Source organism: Martes martes (assembly GCF_963455335.1).
Source record: "Martes martes genome assembly, chromosome: 17".
Classification (NCBI taxonomy): domain Eukaryota; kingdom Metazoa; phylum Chordata; class Mammalia; order Carnivora; family Mustelidae; genus Martes; species Martes martes.
In genome coordinates this window covers 20,806,704-20,831,027 of record NC_137905.1, presented here as the reverse complement: position 1 = coordinate 20,831,027, position 24,324 = coordinate 20,806,704, and the positions used below count along the sequence as shown (strand labels likewise).

At 40.4% G+C, this 24,324-nt stretch overlaps 1 protein-coding gene across 1 annotated transcript in view; it reads right to left on the bottom strand.

Moving 5' to 3' along the window:
* Positions 1 to 13,833: 13,833 nt before the first annotated feature.
* CDH11 (cadherin 11) overlaps positions 13,834 to 24,324 on the bottom strand; it is a gene marked incomplete at its 5' end in the record, with an annotated part of 47,938 nt that continues 37,447 nt past the window's right edge. The window contains 2 exons of the mRNA XM_080829584.1: positions 13,834 to 16,723; positions 18,485 to 18,736. Coding sequence (XP_080685710.1) covers positions 16,227 to 16,723; positions 18,485 to 18,736 — 749 coding nt within the window. The 3' untranslated portion in view covers positions 13,834 to 16,226. The remainder of the gene's footprint in view (positions 16,724 to 18,484; positions 18,737 to 24,324) is intronic.

The following is a 24,324-nucleotide window of genomic DNA, read 5'->3' as shown; positions in this document are numbered from 1 at the left end:
ATGCAAGATCTGTGTGGTTGGCTTGGACGTTTGCAGTAAACTTGAGTCAGGACTCCTGGCTCCTCAACAACACTGTCTTGTCCTCCTTCTTCTTGTATCATTTTTCCCCAAGAAAGTCATCTTATACAGTGAAACTGGGGCTGCCACTTGTGCCACCCACTGTGTGACGTGGGCTTCTCCAACCAGAATATCCTGATCTCTGCCCACTGGGATGGGCTCAGGGATTGCCATCTTCTCCAAGCCAGTCCAGTCTTCTGTGGGATTCTGCTGGAACTATCATTTTGTTTTCTAGCATTATGGACGTATTGCATTATGTACCCCTTGAGCTATTACAGGCTATGATGATTAATTTCATGTGTCAACTAGGCGAGGTCACCCACTGTACCCAGATATTTAATCAGACATTATTCTAGACATGACTGAGAAGGTATTTTTTAGATGAGATTCACATTAAAACAAACAAACACTATCTATTTATTTTAGAGAGGGTGGGAGGGAGAGAGAGAGAAAGAGCAAGCAGGGAGAGAGGGAGAGAGTCCTCAAGCAGAGTCCCCACTAACCAGAGATTCTGATGAGGGTCAAAAATGAGATCATGACCTGAATTGAAATCAAGAGTTGACCACTTAACCAACTGAACCACCCAGGCATGCTGAGATTCACACTGAAATCAGTAAACATTCAGCAAGGCACATTGCCCTCCACTATGTGGTGGGCCTAGTCCAATCAGTTCAGGAACTAACTAGAAAAAGACTGATGTTTCTAGAAGAAGAGGGAATTCTGCAAGCAGACTGCCTTTGGATTCAAACTGAAATTGTTCCCTGGGTGTCCAGCCTGCCTGTCTGCCCTGTAGACTTTAGACTTGCCAAGCCTAGATATGCAAGCCAAGAAATCTCTCTTCTCTCTCTCTCTCTCTCTCTCTCTCTCTGTGTATCTAGAGCCTGTTGGTTCAGTTTTTCTGAACAACTCTGACTGTAGACAAGCCATCATTTCTTCCACATGGAGGAGGAATAAAACACAAACACAGGAACACATATATATGTGAAGATGGTTTAAAGCTTTAACTCTAATCAATATACATGTATAATGCTATAAACTGACTCTACCCCCTGCCATTTAACATGTCAAGACCATCTGTCATGTCACCATGTTACTGAGTCACTTTTGAATCAACAGGTTTAATAGTTACGTATTACCTCATTGAGAGAACGTCCCACAATTACTGAGCTCATAGCATGATGCTGGACATTTAATTTGCTTCTGATACCACTGTCCACTCTTGTGAATGTATACAAACATCTATTTTTCCATATTTGGGTGGCATTTCTGGGTAGATTTCCAGAGGTAGAATCCCTGCTTATGACAATTTGGCTCATGAAGAAATTGGCCAAATTAATTTTCCAAAGAGGTGTAACAATTTACACTTTCCTTGTCAAACATTGAGGTATTTATTTCTGTGAATTCTTGCCAGTATTATTATTATAATTTCAACATTTTCTGTTTTTATCTGTTTTCACTGAAATAGAGCTAAGTTTAAATGCTACTTTAGATTGGGGTATAATTATTTGATTACTCATGGGAGATATATACATGATTTTTATGTTTCGTTAGATACATTTCCTTCTTTTGTGGTTTGTTCATGAACTTTACTCAGGTATCTATTAGTATCTTATTGATTTATGTGAGTTGTTTGGATATTGAATCTATGATACCTTTACTTGCCCTATTTCACATAAATATTTTCCCTTCTCTATCTTTTGCTTTTCTGGTTCAGTTGCCTTTGTTCTTGCTGTTCCCACTATTGAAATACTTTTATACCAGATATCTGTGTGATTAGTGGCTCAGCCCATCGGGGTTTTCCTCAAATATCACCTTCTCATCGAGGCTTTTCCCAGCCAGACTATATAAAATTTTAGCATCTTCTCTTCCACCTGAAAATTTCTTTCCACTGACCCTAGTTTATTTTTTTTCTCTTTACCACTTATCACTGTATAACGCTATATAGCCTTAGCCGTAACTATAACTATACACACACATACACACACACATGTGTGTATATATATATGTATATACATGTATATATGTATATATGTGTATATGTATATATGTGTATATATGTACATATATACATATATATATATATGGATTTACTGATTTACTGATTTATCCTGCTTATTTTCTGCCCCCTCCCATCACCAGAATGATACAGTAGAATATTTTTGCTAAATATTATTCAGACTTGATTCTCCTTATATTTTCTGTCCCACTCTATGGTATTTTAAAGAGGCTTCCAAAATGTTTTGTGCTACTGGCCTCAAGGAGATATGCCCAGGAGAAAGCAGACATAGCCTAAAGCCAAATATTATTTCATACTATTGTATAAAAGATGGAACCCAATGTAGGAATAATAACAGCTGACAGGGAGACATTCAACGTTTCGCCTCCACTCTCAACTAAGATGAAAAGGTGTGATGTCCATCTGACCACGCTGACCCACAGGTTATCCTTTGGCATGACCCCAAGGAATTGGATATATGTCAGGGGAGATGGGGTGAGTAAAGAAATGAGACCCTAGACATTAGATGTGTTCTATATTCTAGAGAGTCAGGACTCCCAACTCCTCAGACCAGTATGGTTTGCACAAGCAAGATGTTTGTTGAAACTACATAGAGGGGGAAATCAAAGATCATTGCCCCATTTTACAAAAGGCTTCTGGATTCCAGTGCAACCCTGAAAGGGAAATTCATGGGTAACCATGGCTGGGGTTCTGTTACTCCACTTTGGGAGAATGAACATACCTCGCAGAGATTAGACAGATTTAAAAGAAAAAAGGAAAATAATACTTCTTGCAGGACTAACGTTGTGGTCTCAGATATAAACCTATATATACCCTTTCCCAGTCAGAACTGGTGGTTGCAGCTCGACCCACCCTGGGCTAAAGGAATCACACCAAAGCAACCAAGTTAAGATGGTATTTCCTCTAGATGGGATGTCCTGCCTGTAGACAGCTACCTGAGAGGAACTTTTTCATCCCAAAGTGGCGGGCTTGACTGGGGACCTGAAGGAAATATTTTAAGAGGATATAAAGTAAGGCAGGCAGCCAATGGTATTTCCAAGCAACTGCATTTGGGTCACCTTCTGGCAGGAATGATATCATACCCTGATCAATAGTAATGGCCAGAGGAGTGTTGGACATAGAGCTGCGGCTTTTCACATCTCAATTTACTTAATGGGGAGCCCTGGGGGTTATGAAATGACTCACCGCAGAGAGGTCCCTTATCCACTTTACCTTTACTCCATGTGGAAGGGGATTGCCTTCAGTGGGATAGCATTCACTCTGGTTCTGTGTGCATATGACGTATGTTTTGTCTTACACCCTTCGGAATAGCTGAGAACCTTATCACTAGGATGTGGTCTATACACCAGAAACAACAGCATCACCTAGGAGCTTGTTACAGACACATCACCTCCAGCTTCACTGCGGCCCTACTGAATCACTTTACAAATTGATTCATATGAACATGTAAATTTGAGATGTGTTGGCCTAGACCAGTCACTAGAGCAGATTGCTCAGCCTTTATCACGAAGACATTAGAATCCCAGCGGGTGAGGAATGGCCCCTGAGACACTGGCCATTGGTGCAAAATTTAGGGAGCACCAAAAACTCAATTACCAAGATAAATAAAGTTGAACCCAAATTTGTTGAGAAAATAAAAATTAATGCAAAAAATGCATGATGAAAAAAATATCAACTTTTAAAACACAGTCAGCATTACTATTTTTTCCTTTTACGTCTGGCTCGGATACTGCTAGATAAGGTGCTGCTTTAAAAAATATATACAGATGTGTAACTACCATTCTACTCTGAATCAATTGGTCTTGGATAAGGGCAAGACGTTATCAAGAATAATAAAAACTGTAAAGCCAGAAGAACATTTATTACTTGGAGAAAGCAAGTCCTATCAAGTTTCCTATCAAGTTATATGCCTGTGTCAGGATTTAATTATCACCTGATCATCCCCAGTAGAACTTAATCCATGTGAAGGCAGGGACTTGGTCTATTTTGCTATTATTGTTTCCTCTGGACCCTGATGAGTGCTCAGGTTGTAATAAGGTGTTTAATAAGTATTGCTAATATAGTGTACAAATAAGTGGTGATTCATCCATATAATGTAATATTGTGTAGAAATTTAGGTAATTTTTTGAGAACCCTTTTGTTGATACTGAATACTCCTTCTGTGTTAAATACAGGAAGCATAAAACTGTATAAACAATATGAATCCAATATTTTTCCCCCTGGTATTTTTATATCCCAGGGAAGAGGGTTAAGTTTATTTTTTTAAAAATCAGCCTTAAAATTTAAACCTACAAAGAGAAGTTGGTAGGCTGGAATATTTCTATAAGATGAATAAGATCAAGGCTTATGTTCCTTTTCTTTTCTTTCCTTCCTAGAGTAGCTAATCACTTTTCTGCATTTGTGGGAAGAATCACTCCAGGCCTTTGGAAACCTATCACACTTCAACACACTGGGACAAAGTTATTGGTAAGAGGACCATAAAAATGATTATCCATAGTGGGTCACTTTGGAAAATGAAAGGGAGCACTGTTCAAAATTACTGTACAACTACAAACACTAGGACTGTCTTGGGAAGAACCAGGACACGTGCTCACCATGGTTGGTAGTAATACCCCACATGAGTGCCCTGCTTCTACTTGTTTCTAATAAGTAAACAAACACAGAATGGCTAGGAGATACTTGGGTCTTTAGGACTTCAGTCATCTTGCTGGAAATTAAGAAAAAAAAAAATCCCACATAATCACTGGTAGCTAAAGTATATTGTCTATTTGGAGTTTTATCCATAATGTTGAACAATTGAAAGAGAATCACTCTGAATACTAAATGGCTCCAATTTCTAGCACAGAATAGGCTGCCAATAAATTGCCCATTTGATCTCTGAGAGTGAGAATCATGTGCGTGTTACACACAATTACAGGTAAGAGCAGATGTTAGATATTTAGCGGAATGACTAACAACTATTGTAGCTTCCTTTCTCCTAACTAGTCTGGGTCTAATAATCCATCATAGTTATAATAAAAACCCACCTCATTAACTAGAAACTCACTTCACGGCAAAGCTTTCCAAGTCCTTGTGGGTCATTAGAATGGGATTTTGACACTTTCTTTCATTTAGACGTTGGTGACCTGAACAAAACCAGCCTGAAGATCCCTTTGTACAACTCACATAGGGCTATAGTCCCTTCATTTAGAGTCTCTTTGTTGGCACTGGGGATGCATAGCTTTTGGTGCTACCGCTTTTCAGATGCTAGAAGATCTAGAGGGCAACCCTCATATGGGGTTAACGGGGTTAACAATTGCCGATCAACTACTACCCAGCAGTATCTGTAGTCCCGTATTAAAGGAGTGATGTGGTTATATCCTTTCTGATCCTCATTTGATTGGCATCATTGCTATTAATAAATAGGACTGAAAGAAGGAACTGAATGAAAAAGCTCACCCAAAACTTCAAATTAAAAGCCTAGTGTTGATAATGCTTATCATTATTTATTGGCTCATTCAACAATTATTTAACATATCAATAAGTATATGCCAGGCACTGTTCTGGATTCCGGGTGTACAGAGCTGGACAGAACAAAGCCACTGCCCTCAATTGGACTTTCACGAGAGTTGGGCCGTGGGCACAAACAATAAACGCATACACAAGCATTCATTATGTTGAGTAGTGGTAAGTGTAACGAAAGGGAAAAAATGAAATAAAGAGCCAAAAAGGGTCTCAGTAACAAAGACTCATCATCTTATATAAGCTGATCACTGAAAAGCTTTCCGAGGAAGTGACATCTACGTGCAGCAATGGTGGGTATACAAGAAAGATCATTCTTGTATCTGGGCATTTCTTCCCTTCAGTAAGAAATGACCTGATGGCTGGTATCACTTTGGAGTTGTTTTCCTACAACTGAGAGTTAGGTCACAAGTCCGAGAAGTTCCTTTTCTTTCCAGATTCTCTTCTAGGTGCTCTGATTCTTGAAGCAAGTTAACTTATCTTCCAGAACCTCAGTGCTCTCATTCATAAAATGGGTTGACGGGACAACATCTTTGTTGTCCAAACTCCCAGGCTACTAGTGAATTCAACATTGCCCTTCACCACCCACCCTCTGCCCATTTAGCATACCTGACTAACAGATGTGCTATTTATGTAACCTATATTTATCTTAAGTAGCTTGTTGTTGTATTGTTTTGTTTTAACTAAATGGATGTACTTTTAAATATTTCTGTAGACAATTCTAACATGGGGGACAGGAAGATTACCCCATCAACGAGCAACCTACAGACAGCAGCTGAATGTCTTACTCAATGCTGACACTATTTTGACCTGGAGACAGTGTCAGATTCCACACATTAAGGCCTCAGATCAGTGAGACTGTCCCAACTCCATGCCACCAACTCCAGATGTCAGCCACAAACCCAGGTTGTCCCCTGTGTTTCTGATTGACTGGCTATAGATCAGAAGTTCCAGCAACCCTCCTCTGTGGCTCCATGACCATGCTAGAGCAGCTCACAGAATGCATAAAACATATTTTACTTACTAGATTACTGGTTTATTATAAAAGGGTATAACTCAGGAACAGCCAAATGTAAGAGATGCATAAGGCAAGGTCTGGGGAAAAGGCTCAGGAATTCATGCCATGTTCTCCCTGAATGGCCACTCTGCCCAAATCCCCATGTGTTCACCAACCTGGAAGTTCCCTGAATCCTGTCCTTTTGTTTTTTATGGAGACTTCATTATAAAGGCATGATTATGCCATTAACTATTGGTGATTGATTCCATTTCCAGCCCTTCTCCCCTTCTTAGAGGTCTGGGTAGGGGTCCTTAAAGTTCCAACCCTCTAATCCAATGGCTGGTTCTCTTGACAATTAGCCTTCATCCTTAAGTGGGGTCCAAAAGTCATCTCATTAACTGAACAAGCCACCTTGGTTGTTTTCATCACTTAAGAAATCCAAAGGGTTTTAGGAGTGCTGCTAGAAAGGGGAAGAAGATTAAACATAATATTTCTCATTATAAGCTGCAGTATCACAATTTTAAAAGGAAACATTGTGTTATTGCTATGAGTAGAAAACTCTCCATAGTACAGAAGGTAACTGCTCAATAAATACATGGAAAGAAAACCATTTTATTAAATTCTAACTACAGATTTGCTGCTGAAAACTTTAATCTTGAGATTTTATTTCCCTTTCCAAAAAGGGAATCTACAATGATTAGACACACAACTTCAAACTTGCTCTTGCTCCATTAGATCAAGGAATAAAAATTTAACCAACACCCCTAAGAGGCCAACAATTATTTATTGAATATTTACAACATAACAGGTTCTGTTCTAGCCCCCAGGATACACAGTAAAAACGATAAAGTCTTTGCTCCCCGTGAATCTTACATTCTAGAGAGTTAATACATTTACTGAAAGTAAACAATGCATTGAGAAGATAAAAATATCAGAAAATAATATGTGCTCTTATTAAAGAAAAAATTATCCATGACATTTATTAAAGATGGGAAGGCACACTTTATTCAAGTAGGGCTACTACAGTGGGGTTTTCTAGTAGGGGAGAGAGCAGGGACTCAAATCCAGTTTAGACAGGGGCAAGTGGGGATTTACATCACAGAAACCGACGGGGAATCAGTGGATAGAAAATTACTAAGAGGAAACATCTAAGTAAGGGGGGATTTTTTTTTTTAAGATTTTATTTATTTATTTGACAGAGATCACAAGCAGGCAGAGAGTCAGGCAGAGAGAGAGGAGGAAGCAGACTCCCCACTGAGCAGAGAGCCTGAGGTGGGGCTCGATCCCAGGACCCTGGGATCATGACCTGAGCCGAAGGCAGAGGCTCTAACCCACTGAGCCACCCAGGCGCCCCAGTAAGGTGGATTCTTTATTTATTTATTTATTTATTTATTTTTATTTTAATAAACATATAATGTATTTTTAGCCCCAGGGGTACGGGTCTGTGAATCGCCAGGTTTACACATTTCACAGCACTCATCACAGCACATACCCTCCCCAATGTCCATTTCCCCACCACCCTCTCCCGTACCCTCTCCCCCCAGCAACCCTCAGTCTGTTTTTTGAGATTGAGTCTTTTATGGTTTGTCTCCCTCCCAATCCCATCTTTTCATTTTTTCTTTTCTTACCTCGCCCCAACCCCCCTGCATTGCATCTCCACTTCCTCATATCAAAGAGATCATATGATAGTTGTCTTTCTCAAGTTGTCTTGACTTATTTCGCTAAGCATGATACCCTCTAGTAGTAAGGTGGATTCTTGATAGACCTCATCAACAGGATTCTTGCTGAAGTTAGACTAGGGTGATTAAGAATGAGAGTAGTCAGATACTAAAGGTAGGGAATTTTTACTACAATGATTTAGCAGGATTCTCGTTCGAAATAGATTGTACAAAGACAGAATAATGGCCAAGTTCAGGTCTATAGGGACAGAGGACTCAGAGGAGCCTGATTAAAGTTTGGTCAAAGTAGGAAGTCTTCGTCATTCTGTGGAGAATGACAGACGGGCAATAAGGCGGACAGGGGATAGGAGGCTGGAATGAGCCACCTTAGGGGGAAGTGGATTCCAGACAGAGGGAGAATTATGCGCAGATTATCTGGTTAGTAGTTTAAAAGGGAACACCTTTCTCCCTTTAAAATGTATTGCCATTCAATGTCGCTTTAAAACTATTTCTTCCGACCATCAGAAATGCAGAAATGCACATTCCACACCGGAAGTGGACTGCTGGGATCGAGAGCCCTCATGACCTGGGCCTAGGAGTCATTATTTCCCTGCTGGTGCGGAGAACCCCTGGGGCCATATTCCCTGCGCACCAAGACGCAGTCCCCATTTTAAAGCCTACTCTGGGCCAACAGATCCATTCTTCCGAAGAGAATCCAGAGGCCCTTAAATTTGCTTCTGGATCTGAGGTTAACTCCGGAAGGATTTACAGATGCTGGAAAGGGCCAGTTGACAGTAGGAAAAAGTCCAAATACAGCAAATACAGCAATAATAAAATCATTCATTTGTGCAGCAATTTATACATCTCGGTCATCCTTTTCTGGAATTCTTGGAGCCATGCCAGACAGAGATTACATATCCCTATCGTATAAAGAAAATGAGACCCACAGAAACTGAGCAAATTTTTTCAGAGCTAGCAGGTCAGTTACATCACCTGGCAGCACTTCTGTCCATTCAGTATGGGCCACCGATGGATCTGAGTTGTGTGTTGGGTGATTATCCTGGGAGGAATATTAAGTCACATAAAATCTAACTCCAAATCATTATAATGATACTATCAAAACATGACCATGGGGAGCAAGGAGAGATACCCAGACAAATTCTCTTATCTATTTCTAGAAGTTTAGAATCTATAAAACCTAGAATATGAGAGGAAGAATTTATTTCCCTTTATCCATCCTTCACTATATTTCTGCTCCTAATATTACTTAGTGCCTTTTCTGTGCTGAAAATCCAAAATGTAGGAGAGAAAAGTGGGTGCCCCACAGGAAGGCTAATCTAGTTTGCTAGGTCAGCATTATCAAACTGACCATCTCATTACTAATTCATAACAGAAAGTTATTTGAAAATTGTACTTCCAACCACTATTATTTTTTCCATATGCCAGTTAGTGTTTGGAAAAAAAAAAAAAAAAAACCTCAAAAAAGGAGAATTTTACTATAGCATCAAGTAATTTCCAATTTTCTGAGTGCTAAATGAAGTAAAAATTGTGGTTAAATTAAACTCATCAGAGTTGTTATGAAAGAAAAGTATTCTAATGAAATAATATGTCTTTGAATCTAAATATTTTCAGAGAGTTATGTCTATAAAAAAGGAGCACCGTTGTTTTAACAAATGAGCAAAAATATATCAAATATGAAATTCCTTGTATTAGAAATGTCAGTTTTTGCAGCTCTTGATAAGCTCATCCAAATTTCAAATACCATATGATACATAATTTCTATCCAATTAAATACAATTCATAATCATGTGAATTTACTTATTGTCTTCTAATAAAATATTTAAAAGCTATTTTACTTGTTGCTTTGCCAGTTTTATGCTACGTATTGCAATCAAACAGAAGTGAATTCATTGATCTGATAATTAGTCATTTAAAAAAAATTTGTTTGGTGGTAGGAAACTTGCTCGTTCTCTGCCTCAACTGAACTACCATGTGCTAAGTTATGTTCTATTGTTGGCTCAGGGGAGAGACAAGAGAGTAAATTGATTTTTAAGAGGAAGTGGGAAGTAGGAGCTGGTCAATTCTTCCCTTACTTCATCCTGAAATCTGAAACCGGGAAAAGAAATGTGGACACTAAAATTAAAATCACTTCCTTCTATTATTTTTCCCTTGTTCTAGGAACTGGTAGTGGTTCTAGAAACAGGAGCTCATTGATCCTTTGCCACGACTTGGCAATGTGGAAATTATTTGCATTGCATATTTGTGGAAAATGAAGTTCAGAGAGGCCAAGATGCCTGTCTCAAGTCACACAGCTAGTCAGCGTTGGAGCCATTTTATGCACAGGCCTGTATTGAATGCCACACCCAACAAGAGGTATGTTGCTTTCACTGTTGAGCTGAAGATTCGAGCTCTGAGCAATGTGAGGGGAGCATTGCCTCTGTGAGCCTGTGACAGTTAACCAAGTAGTGTTAATTAGTTAGTTGATTAAAGTGACAAAGAACTATAAAATCATGTTTAAAATGTATGGACACCTGAAATAAAGAAAGAAGTCCCTTTGGAGATGGTAGCCTGTGATCATTAAAAAACTGATTAGTTGAGTTAGTCTGCAAGATTAAAAATTCAATTCTCACTCCTAGGCCATTGGGACCTGATGGAGACTCCTGACGTTGATTTAAAAAAACAAAAAACCAAAAAACACGCAATTTTAATTCCATAAAATAAATTATCAAATTTTTGTGTGACGCATAATACAAACTGCTATAAAATGCCTTATCATTTTATATATATATGTGTGTATATATATATATATATATGTTGAAAATCAAACATATTTGATTTTCAACATTCGCATTGTAGAAACATGCAGAACCCAGGTGAAACAATGCGTGGTCTTGTCCCATCTATTGGTTTGGATCCAGAAGGCGGGTTAGGCAATGAGAAGTCTGACTAGATCCTGTTGTCTAGCTCTGTAGCCAACAGCTGTTCAAAGTAAGAAGCCAAACCCATGGAGGGAGGAAGTGTGCATCCCATCTTTACCACCACCGCCTTAGCCCCATCACTGATGATGAAGAATAACATCATTGTTGGCTCTTTAACCTAAGTTTAAAGGATAAACCGCTGGACTGAGGTGGAGGAAATGGGACCCATTCCCATCCAGTTTGACAACCACTTCCTGTGATGCTTGGGAGAGACACTTAGCCTCTCATTCACCATCTCTGCCAATATAGCCCATACTTTGCCGTCTCACAGGAATGAGACCAGTTTTTCACATCTAGTACGTGCTCTCCCACACAGCAAGAGCTCAAAAAAAGTCTCACTAATTGAAGAAAAGAATTATCAAATCAATTAATTAATTAATTTAAATTAATTTAAATAAGAAGGGTGCATTAATTAATTAATTAATTAAAAGCATTTGACATACATGGATAAGGTTTATGCTTACTAACTATCCGTATTATTAAAACTAAAGTGAGCATTACTTGCCCGCCCCAGAGGGAACGACTTACTTCACCATCGAAATACGCCTTTCAGTCGGCAGAGAATAGTGAACCCCAGTTAGAAACATGGTCACTCCAGAGACTTTCAGGGCCCTCTGATGACTTCTACTCTATGCCCAACCCACCTGTGTAGGGAGCTAGCAGCAAATTCTAATTTATTTATTTTTTTTTAATTGATAGGGGACTTCCTTTTTTTTTAATTTAATTTTATTTCTTTATTTGAGAGAGAAAGATGACAAGTAGGCAGAGAGGCAGGCAGAGAGAGAGGGGGAAGCAGGCTCCCCGCTGAGCAGAGAGCCCGATGCGGGGCTCGATCCCAGGACCCTGAGATCATGACCCGGGCCGAAGGCAGAGGCTTAACCCACTGAGCCACCCAGGCGCCCCCAAATTCTAATTTCTGATGACGTACTTGACAGTCCTATCTGTCACACAAGCACCTCCAGCCCAAACTTAATTCAACTTTTTTCCCACAAACTCACTTCTCCTCTTGGATTCATTCCCACAGACACCAAGATCACCATTCACTCCATTTCTCAGATAAAGAAACTTAAAATCATACTGGCATTCTCCAGTCAACCCTCACATCTGCATCATCTGCCTTATTGATGTGCCGTCATCCATTCAGGAAATATTGCTTGCATACCTACAGTGTTTCAGGCGCCATGCAAAGAACTTGGCATGTGGTAAGAAAGCATGATCCCTGCCCCCTTTGGAGCTTACACTCTGCGGTGACAGTCAGACCCACAAACACAGGAAAAGGTGGTAACTAAGTTGAAAGAGTTGCGGTTGATACAAAGGAAACCAACAAAGTGTGGCCTACTTTGGTTGGAAGGGGGGCCCGTTTTGGCTGTACGAGGAACTGATGGATAGCCAGTGTGGTTGGAGCACAGTGCACTGGAAGGAAAATTGGAGGAGATAAAGCTGGGCAGGTTTGCTGGTCCTGGTTATGTAAAGCAACCGAGTACGGGAATTAGAATTTATTGAAAGACTGTGGGAAGCCAGTGAAGAGGTTTTGGTTATGGACTCATGTGATCTGACTTGCATGTTAGTATCCTTCTGCCTTCTTTGTGGAGAAGAAGCTGGAAGTCAGAGAGAATGGCTATGGATTTTTTTCTTAGTCCTTCTGGGTCAGAGGTGAGGATGGTCTAGATCAGGCTAATGACAGTGCAGAAGTGCAGAAGCCTCACCTCCTTTCCATCCCCTATTTACTGAGTTATTTTAAGCCCTCATTATATCTTAGCTTTCATAAAAACCCTCTTGGACTACCTGTAGGTATAGATGTTCCTAATCTGCCCCCCATACTGCCTACCACATAGATTTGGCCACTCCTGTGCTGAGAGATCCCAATTCACCTCCTACTTTCTATTTGCCACCATTATCCTACAGAGGCTCTCAAAAAGAGGTGAATTATACTCACAATTACCTGGGAACAACTGAAAATATTTTGGACCAGATCCCACCTGCTGTGCAGAGTGATACTCTCTGGACACGGTGAATGTATATCATTAGTAAGTTTCTCCAAGCCATGTAGATCATCTGTCTCTTATCCTCTCCACCATCCCCAGGACACTGGCCTATGAGATACAATTTGGCTAAGTGCAAGATCTGTCCAAAACCTGCTGCAACTGGCCTACCCTCCTCAGCATCTTACCCTCTCCCATTCTGTCTCTTATGTATTTTGTTCCCTCAGCCTTCAGGGAGAGAAGTTGTCCCGTTGCACTGTCTGGGAAGATGGGTGGGTGCAGAGATTGATAGGTGATTACAAGACAACAGGATAGATACTTTGGAGCAGGGTTGGGAAGACCAAAAGGTATCAAGGAAAGTAGCAAAATTCTTTGGGCATCCCGAACTCACTAGCACGGTCTACCAAATAAGATATGGATGTTTGCATGAATGCATGGATGGGTGAGTGAACGAATGAATGAATGATGAATGTAAACAAAAGCCACTACTCAAGGACAAGAAGAACAGAGCAGTGTTCCTTCTTTAGCTGAATCGATGTCATAAAGCAGTAATTACTCTATATCGAAATAAGGAAGAACCACTTAAATGAAGATTACTTTTAAGGCAATATGTTCCAAATGAAAGAGGACTCCACTAGTCGGGAAAGACATTTTATTTCCAAGCTTCTAAGAGGGTTCTACAAACAATAGAGGCTTAAAGTAAAAAAGAGAGATAAAAAGGGAAAAAAAAAAGGAAAACAAGTTTTTTAACTGTTGAAAATTAGACAACCTTTTTTTTTTTTTTTAACGTAAACATAAAAATGTAAAAACGTAGTTGTCAAATCTAATCTAAATACATTCCTAGACAAAAAGGATCATCCATGGTGACGGGGTTACTTACAGCTGTATTCTTGTTTAAGTGCTATTCATATTCCTTCTGAATTATTTCTTTATTTCAAATTCAATTGGAGATCTGTGCAAATCTAGCAAAATATTCTTTGGGTTACAAAAACTATATAAAAAAATGAACAAAACCTGCAATTACGAAAGTATTGAGAATGTGCAATCCTTCATTGAAATGAAAGATTCCAAAGTGACATTGTCCACAGAATTTATTCCACTGAAGGGTTCAGACAATTTGATTTAAATGCAAAGGAAAATGAAAGTGAGCACTTCATAAAAACATTTCTCTTTTTATGCATTTTCACTGAGTCATAAAAAATAGGATGTAGCAGGATATTAGGAAATGCTTGAAACAAACTTTCACAATAAAGTTTAAAAAAAAGAGAGAGATAAATCTAAAAATTGTCTGCAATCCAGGAGAAAGCATGTGCCCTGTGTCTAGGGGAAAGAGGAGAAACACTTGTAGCATGACTTTGTGTGATCTTTCCCCGAGTATTGCTACATTTTGACCTTTGGCCCAGCTAAACAGGTGAAATGTCTTTCGAGGAAGTCCCATTCCCAGGCAGCGAGATGGGACTTCCAGAGATAGTAGGCATACTGGAACTGACCTTCAGAATCCACCATGGTCCCTGCCTTCGTTCTGAGCTGATTGCCCAAAGCATATTTTAAAATAAAGATTTGGAAATGAATTGCTCTTTTTTTTTTTTTATCAAAATTTAAAATGCCACATTATTTTATGACAAGTTACATTCATAGGAGAAAAAAATAAGCAGTTTCAAGTGTCAGAGTCATTTTCATAGCCTGGCAAAATCAAAGTAGGGAAAAATAGAATAACATCAGATGTCTGACTGGATTTATATTTTTGACTCTTCACTCCCTCAACTACCAAATGCTCAGTGTGGGGCATAAAACCCGTATCTTGGAAGTTTCAAGTTCCGATGAGTTCGGTCTCTCATGGATTCATCTCTTATAGCCACTGAATTACTGATATGCAAGATAAACACCTATTATATACCAAGTATTGCAAAATCAGAGACTGACCTAGATCTTTAGCATCCTTCTTTTTCAGAAGATGTATGCGGAGGAAAGCCAGGAAGCTAACAGTGAGAATGTACAAGAAAGCTTTACACGGTATTACAGAATCTCATCTGAAAAAAAAAAAAATTTGCAAAACAGATTTGATTTTAAATAAACCATAAAAGCAGCAGACTACAACAACTCATAAATAGGGTTATGAAAAGATCACAATTATCTTAAATTAGAAATATAAATGGGTCATTAGAAATACTTAAATTTTTCAATGTTAAGAATGAAACCCAGAATTAAAAAAGAATCTGTTTTTATTTCAAAGGTTGCTTCTTATATTGAAGCTCATATTAAAGCAACAGTACAATGTTCATAAAATATAAGTGTGATGCCGTAACATTTCTTACATGTCAGAATACTGATATTTGTATGTATACTAAAATAAGAACTTTAAAATTGTACAAATAGATACATTAAAAATGGCATAGAAATAGGGAGCCTCTCACTGAAACAAGACAGTTATATCTGGCACGTATTAGTTTAAGATGAAAGTAGAAGCAAAAAGATTTACAAGAATCAGCAGTAACAAGATTGATGCTCAAGAGACAGAATTGTACATTGTATTGTACATACATTGTATGGGTTTAAGCTGGCTGAATATTATATATTTCAAGTTTAAAAATGCACTACATATAGAGTGTCCATAGTTTAAGGCGAAATTACAGCTCAGAACTGTTGTCCTTTCTAATTTTGTGGAAGCTTCTTTGACATGTAAAAAAAAAAAAAAAAAGAAGAAAGAAAGACTTAGATGTTCATAACACATAAACAATTTCCCTTCATTGTAAGTTCACGTTAGACTTCTCCTTCACTTAAATATTTTGTACGCCAAGTGGTTTTCTTTAGAGAAGCTGATAAACAACTTCAATATTTGCCTTTTTGCGAGAAAAGGTACTTCACAGTATTTACCACTTTGATGTCCTTGCAGTTTTATTAAACGTATCCTCTCTGTAAAACTTTGCTTGTTTTAAATGAGCCTTTCCTTGATTTAAAAAAATACCTGTTTACATATCTTCTAGATTCTTCAGGACGCCAGACACAGTTCTTAAGGCCAAATTTGTATCGTTATTGTTAAGAGTCGTCATCAAAAGTGTCTTTGGAACCATACAAGTCTGCTAGTTTCTTAAAACGAGGTCCCCAGTTCTGTAGGTAGTCATAGTCCAAGTCTGAATCTGTGGTGGCAGATTCTAAGGAGCTCAGGGACCCAGCCACCGAGCCCCTGCCTTCGTAACCATAGATTTGGATGGAATCGTAAGGAGGGGCAGTCGGGTCGTTATCTGCCTCCTGGATTCTTGTGTTGATGAAGTCATCGACGTCCACGCTGTTGGGTGCTGGCCGGAGCCCAGGTCTAGGCATGTACTGATACTCAGGTTTTATGTCTTTGCGAGGGATAAATCCATTGATCCCGTCTGGATTCTGGAGGGTGGCAATGTCAAAGGCTTCTGTGTCTTCTTCCCCACCTCCTTCGTCATCATAGGTAATGATGTTCTCACGGACATCTTCTTCCTCAAAGACGATGAGTGGTTCTTTCTTTTGCCTTCTCAGGGTCACAAACAACACTACGATGACTACAAGGAAAGCACAAGAAAGTGAGCACAGGTTAAACCCAGTATTCCTTGATTTCCCCCCACCGTTGCCAAGGAGGACTCTGCTTACCATAAGACATGATATGCACATGCTCAAAACAGGTACCAGTCTGCAAGTCTATGAAATGAGAGTGTTACCTGGAATCCCCAAAAATGTCTAAAACCTCCCTGCACCTGGCTCTTCCTCTGCAAAACGCTGCCAGGAATATACGATATCCAAACAAGCTGGCAAGTTGGAACTATTTTGAGCTTTTTACAAATGAATCTGACATTATTTGGAAGCCATCCTTCTAAGAATTAGGAAGATTCTAAATAGACTGGTTTGCAGCCTCTTACAAATGGCTTTTGTCGGTTTCTTTTTCCAAGGGAAGACAGCTGTTTCTCCAAACTTATGAATTAGGGTGTTCCGAGACCTCAAGTCCTACTTTTCCCTGGGAAGGGATGCTCCTCCCTGCCCAGAGGGCTGGGGGCTTGGGGGAGGAGGGAGGAGCAGTGATCCTACTCTACTTTAATAAGAAATCTTATCATAACTGTGGTTGGATTCTCTTCAAACCACTGTAGAGAAGAAGGGAAGTTTATAATGACCCCCAGGAGACAAATCTTCTCTATTTATTTAAACACAGGAAGGTAGCATCTGCTGAACCCCAGAGGAAGCGGCTCTATCTCCCCCTTGAGAGAGGCGATGCCAGGACACTCAGGCAACCTAGAATGAGTGGGCAGAACCACACTTAAAAGGAAGGCCGAGACACTGCTTAATTCTTCATCCTCCATCTCCCCACAAGAGGCTTCTACAATATTCCATGAGAACACTTTCCCACACTTGACTGTGTCTAGACTAAAGAAAACGTTTGTGCCTGAACCTGGCAAGGGGTCTGAGAGACCCTCTGGGCCCACCATCACTGGGGCATGCAAGAATGAGAGCTCCCTTTCTCCCCCAGGGTTGGACACAGTGCCTCGGTACCCAGAGAATTCTCAAGAACTCTTGGTTGACCTAAACTCACTGGTTCTTCCCTTTGCAGCTAGGCCCTCCCAACTCATTCAATGGAGAACCAAACATCATGGGACAAGCATGAAGTTGATGTCAGAAATCCTTGGGTTTGAAAGCTGATTTTTCTCCTACGTCATCTCTTCCTGAAGCCCAGCAGTAGTAAGTGTTACCAGCATGAGCCACTGCCGTTCTTACAGAGATGAGATGTAAGTGTAGGAAAAGCCTCCTAGGGGTCCCCATAAGCTGAGGCTTGCAACCAGACATTGCATTTGCTAATCAGAGGAGGAGTCAAGTTCCAGCCTGGCCAGGCCAACCTTAATCCAGTTCCTTGAGTCCTTCATGCCGTGTCTTTGGCCTCATGATTATTCCTTCTGTTCCTAACTCTTCTCTTTCCTCTTCTAAGGCAAACTGTTGCTCATATACCCACCCTCTGCCTAATTTCCTCTTCTGCAAAACCTTGTCAGATGTTCCCTGCAGCACTCCCAGACGGCTGCTGCTCTGCAGTCCCGTGATGTCAGCAATGTGCTCATCATAAGCGTCCCCCGACTCTGCTCAGAATGCTCGCCCCGTCTCTTCCCTGTCGCTCCCGTACCATAAAGTGCACCAGAGCAGGCCCCACCTCTGCCTTGTCCCCAGCTGTAGCCACGGGAGACGGCACAGTCCTGGTAACCAGCCCGCACCCCAGAAATACATGTTTCAGGGATGGGCATCCGATCGCCAAACCCTTCCTGCAGGTGCCAGCGGAGCCCCCTTACCCAGGAGAATGACGATGCAGGCAAGGATGGCAATCAGCGCCCCCGTGCTCAGGCCGGCGTTCAGGGTGTAAGCCTCAGCATTGCAGGAGAGCAGCGTACCGTGCACGTCACACCCGCACACCTTGATGGTGAGGGTGTTGGTGCTACTCATGGGCGGGATTCCACCATCGCTGATCACGATGGGCAAGAGGTACAGATCCTGCTTCTGCCGACTGAAGCCTCCGCGCCGGGCATACACCCCTGCGGTGTTGTCTGTTGGGAGAGTAGAGACATTTCCTCTCAGAGCGGTGCCCCAGAATCACGGCATGAATATCCGTGCATTCGGCTTGGGAGAGGAGGCGGTGCTCTTTCTGGTCACCAAGGTCAACAACAAGAATCTTTAATCTATGTATCTGTGGAAGCCACAGTCATCTGGCATTGCAGAATAGTGTCTCCGTATTTTGGAACCAAGTTTACAAATTGGCTCTTTTTTATTTCTTTTTTATTTCGTAGATACAAAGGCCCCCACTTCCCCACTGGGAAGCTCACCACACTGTTTTCTGTTTGGGTGTCGCCTTCATCAGATACCACAATGAAGTGTGGGCTTGGACCACATACCCTATGTGAGTATGGCAGATAATTAAATATATAAGTGGCAGTGAGAATAAAACAAACAAAAAAAATCTTATTCATGGTTGTGCTTTCCTACTTCATGACAAATCTTTGACCAGTTTCTGTGTTTGTGGTGTGTATGTGTGTGTTTAAGAGATTTCCAGTCCACACTCAAACCTTGTCCAAACTGTAAACCCACTTGCAAGCCCGAAAGGAAAATATTTATCTTTAAAGAGAAAATATTTTATAAAACCGGTAGCAGATTTATAGTTTCTTTGAAATTCAAGCACCATCCACCACCTGGTTAAACATGTCGTGCTTCCTGCCCAGAATAATTCCAAGTTCTCTTTGTGGTCCACACAACGCGAACCACCTCTACACAGGGAATCACTAGATTTTTCCTTCATCTGAAGAGTTGTCTTTGCCTTCAGGGTCATGTCCCATCTGTTCCACATGTCCCAGTTCAGCCTGACATGGAGAACTTTCTTCTGCTTCCCAAGCATACCACACTTCGCACATGCCTTTCTAGCCACTGCCCTATGGCGCCAGGAAGCTCTTCCTCATGGCATGACAGGTAAATTCCTCAAGCCTCAAAATTAATATATTTTTATATTATCCAAAAGCTATCACACCAGGGAGGCCTTTCTAGACCTCTCCCATCATCTGTTGAAATACCCACTTTGACCTCACCTGGAGTGTGAACTTCGGAGGCTAGAGGATTCATCTCAATCTCTCTAGTGTTGGACACGCAATAGACCTTCAATAAATATTTTTTGAACCAATGGCCTAATTGTATTCTGGGAAAGATTTAACCAAAATTTCAGATGTTGCTTTCCACATATTTCTCAATCTTTTGTCACCTAAGCCCCCCGACTACTTCCTCAGCATGTTTTCTGAAGATCCGTACTAACCAACAGTATTTTTTCCCAGGCTGTTTGCTCTGGGGGAAAATTACGTAACAGGTGAAGTTTTGAGTATGTACTATCCAATTATACACACACACGCACACACACACACACACACACACACACACACACACACACCCAGAGATCCTCAGTATGGTTTGCCTCTGTTTGTGATTACAATCAGTAACTTACAGCAATATGAATGTTATGACCAACATGATCGCCCAATAGCTATCAGGTTTTGAATGGACTGACAGTACCCTGAATTAGCTCTTTTCATAGGAAGAAATGTCTTACAATCTCTAAATTAAATTGATATATTTTAGGCGAAGGGAAATATAATGCGTTTTCTGTCAGATAAAATATATTAAATATAAAAGGTAGATTCAGGGGCGCCTGGGTGGCTCAGTGGGTTAAAGCCTCTGCCTTCGGCTCAGGTCATGATCCCAGCGTCCTGGGATGGAGCCCCGCATCGGGCTCTCTGCTCAGCGGGGGACCTGCTTCCTCCCTTCTCTCTCTGCCTGCCTCTCTGCGTACTTGTGATCTGTCTGTCAAATAAATAAATAAAATCTTTAAAAAAAATAAAAGGTAGATTCAGTCTGATTTAGGGATGAGCAGATACTCTAATTATTGCAGAAGGTAAGGTGTATGTATGCACTGGTCTTTGACACGCTGTATAATGACAGATTCCCTGCCCTTCATTGCCAACACCTCAAACAAAACAAGGCTGAATGCCTAGACCTCATTTCAGTATTTCTGAATATTGTATGACTGGCATATATTGTTCTTGTCACTGGAAAAAATTATATGTACTATGGAAAGTCATGAAAAAAGATAAATAAAATGGCCAAAGAGACTATTAACTGAAACTTCAGTTTCCTGACTGTTCTCTCCTGTTCCAGCCTATACCATTGTTTTATGCCTAAGGATTACAAAAAAAATTACATATCCATAATAAATTATTTCAAAATATGTTATTTTTCCCATCTCATACATTTTTTTGAGTTCAGATAAGACTTTCATAAATTAAAAGTGACATTATCTTTCCCATTTTAATGATACGAGATGTCACTAATGCCACTATGAATAAAAGTGAAAATTAAAAATCAAAGAGGAGGGCGCCTGGGTGGCTCAGTGGGTTAAAGCCTCTGCCTTCAGCTCAGGTCATGATCCCAGGGTCCTGGGATCGAGTCCCGCACAGGCTCTCTACTCAGCAAGGAGCCTGGTTCCTCCTCTCTCTCTGCCTGCCTCTCTGCCTACTTGTGATCTCTGTCTGTCAAATAAATAAATTCTTTAAAAAAAAATCAAAGAGGATGAGCAAATTACTTAAATTGCTTGGTCAAATACACTTCTCTGATATGATCCCCAACAGATCATTTATTTAGTTTATCTATTGGGTCACACCCTGTCACCCAGGGTGTTGGGTTGGAGGACATGTAAACTGACCATTTTGTTTCTGTAAACACGTAGAAGGCACAAATTCAAATCTATTCTTCAGGGTGCCATCCACGAAAAACTGGACCCGCAGATCACAGCACGCCGGCTTACACATGACAGTAACCGAAACATGGATCTGAGCAGGACACAAGCTGTGAATGCAGGTTGTCTCATATTCCAAACAAGCGAGTCCCCTCAGACACATTCAAACTATTATACAAGAGCTCATCGGAGTACACAGATGAACGAACCATTTACAGTCTCTGAGCAACAGACTTGTAGAATCTTGAGAATTTTTTAAAAAGTTCCTCTAACCAAACATGTTTCACATATGGATTTTAAGATGAATTTAAAAGGTGGGAAAGAAATGGACTGAGTGTCTCTTCTTGGGCATACACTAACTGCACGCTTTAAAATGAGTCATTTCTCCTGTCTGGAGCCTCACTTGTTCATCTTTAAAATGAGGACACCGGTTGATATCAAGCGTGCCTCGCAGGAATCAGATAACATAATAGAAGTCATGGTTCTCCCAGGGCTCACAGAAATCCTTCTACCAGAAACTTTACACCCAGTACTGACATCCTCCAGAGCTGGTGAACTAGAGAATGGCAGACAGATGTGTAGGCTAGAAACGTGACTAACCAGCTCGACTTGGCACTTCGGTGGTCGATACTGTTTGAATGAGTAAAGTATTTCCCCTCTAGATCCAAATGGCTCAGTACCAAGGGGAGACTGAGCTTTTTTTTGGGGGGGGGGGGATGGGCATTTTAGAGGAGTCAGTGCTGCATCCTGTGTTGGTCTTTTTTGTGGTCCATTCAGATCACTGATGTACTAACCAAAAAAGCCACCACTTCAATATTCATTGAAGACGCATCTAGAAAAACAAATTGAAAAACAAACTAACTAGCTGTAATAACAAAAACCACTATTCTGGAAATCAGTTGTGCATCCTAAATTTGACTACAGACTTTCTGTCATCCAAATTAGCAACCACTGCCTATCTGTTTTTGAGAGGGTCCCCTCACTTTGGACATACACATTCCTCAGGTTTAGGGTGGCCCATGGGTAAAAACAGGTTGCAGGTGGACACATTTTCAGGGGAGTGTCAAACTGGCACCATGGCTCCCACGATGAGGAGAATAAGGCATTTGTTCTCCATGTTTAAATGTCCATCAAGAGATTTCACAGATCCTTCTCCTTTATAAAACATCCAAAGAGCAAATCTCTCAGTATTTGGGTTCAAACAGGCCTGGGTTTGAATCTTGAGTCGTCTACATATTAATTGCCTGATTTTAGTCTTATTAAGTAAATGTCCTGTTTCTCCATTCTCACCCAGGAAACTAATCGTTTTAAATGTTAAAATGATTCCATTCATAAAGGTACTCAGCACAGCGACAGACTGTTGGAGATGCTCAGTAAATATTAATTCTTTCCTGGAAGCGATCCTCTTTGAGCAATAAACTAATGAGGAAGAGAAACCTATTGGCAGAGAGAGGAAAGTGAATTCCTGGAAATGTCACTGCAGCTTGGAATGCAACTGCCTCCACAGAAGGGCTCATCATCCAGAGGTAAGAACACAGTTCACGCTTTTTAGTCCTGGGCACGGTATTTCCCATGGTAAGAAAACGTTTTTCAAGCACTTCGCTATTTCATCCTGACGCCCAGTGTTCCCATCCTTGGCCACAGATACGCGACCAGTTTCATTTTCCCCCCACTTAGGCAAAACCTTGCAAATGGGGTCATTCATTACTAGTATATGTCATGCACAAATTGTAGTGTCTCTATTAATGGAAAATAAATTCAGATTTCAAATTTCCATGTCTATAACCTGGACTCTCTAACCACATGCTGTTTTTACCTGCATACTTTGTCATTACACCAAAATGTAAAGGTACCTGATAATGATGGTCTCCATGGTACCAGTGTGGGGATGCAAACATAGGATTATGATGATGATGTAGCCCATTGGAGGTACACATACAACTGACATTAAACAAGGAAATTATGATGGGTAACTAGTCCTCGATTGATAGACCACACTGGGTGCCATCTTCCCCATGCTGAAAGCAGTGGTTTGTTGTTGTTGTTTTTCTCTGATACAAGACTTTGCAAAACACTGGAAATACTGTTTTTTGTTTTTTTTTTTGCTGATACAAGATTTTGCAAAATGGGCATCATATAGCATAGACCCTGCATGTTAAAAATTTGAAAAAGAGAAACCACTACAGCAAAGGCTTAGTACATTGTGGTCTCACCATGGTGTCAGGAGAAAGGTTTGACCTAAGGTGAGGGAATCCGTCCCCTCAGTAACTTCACTAAAGCTCTTAAGATGCCCTGATTTGGCCACTCTGTTTCCTTTGTCCTTCTGTCATTTTTCAACCTGATCAGATGGAGACTGTTAAACATCTGGAGAATTAAAGCTAAACCTTGCTCTTATTTTGTTCATTTCTGACCCAGATCTATCTACTGTACCCTTACTGATCACACCTGAGACAAAGTAGGTCTATCTACCACTTAAATATTTCCCACATACTTGAAGACAGTTATGCAGTTGCTAGCAGAATAATCATTATTTGATAACTTTCCTCTGGGCCCTCTCCATTTTCCCTAGAAATGTGGCAATAGCTCTATCAGGATAATGTAAAAAAATATATCCATGCATGTGAGATATAAGTGGATATATATTTATATCTGTATATACGTATATACATAATATGTGTGTCAGAAGTCTCAATGGCGTTTTAAGCTTTAATACTTTTAGAAGTATATATGCTACACAATTACAAAAGACATCACTGGAAATTTTAATTATTTAGATTTAATTTTTTTAAGTAAACTCTACCCCAAGTGTGGGACTTGAAGTCACGACCCCAAGATCAAAAGTCACATGCTCCAACCACTGAGCCA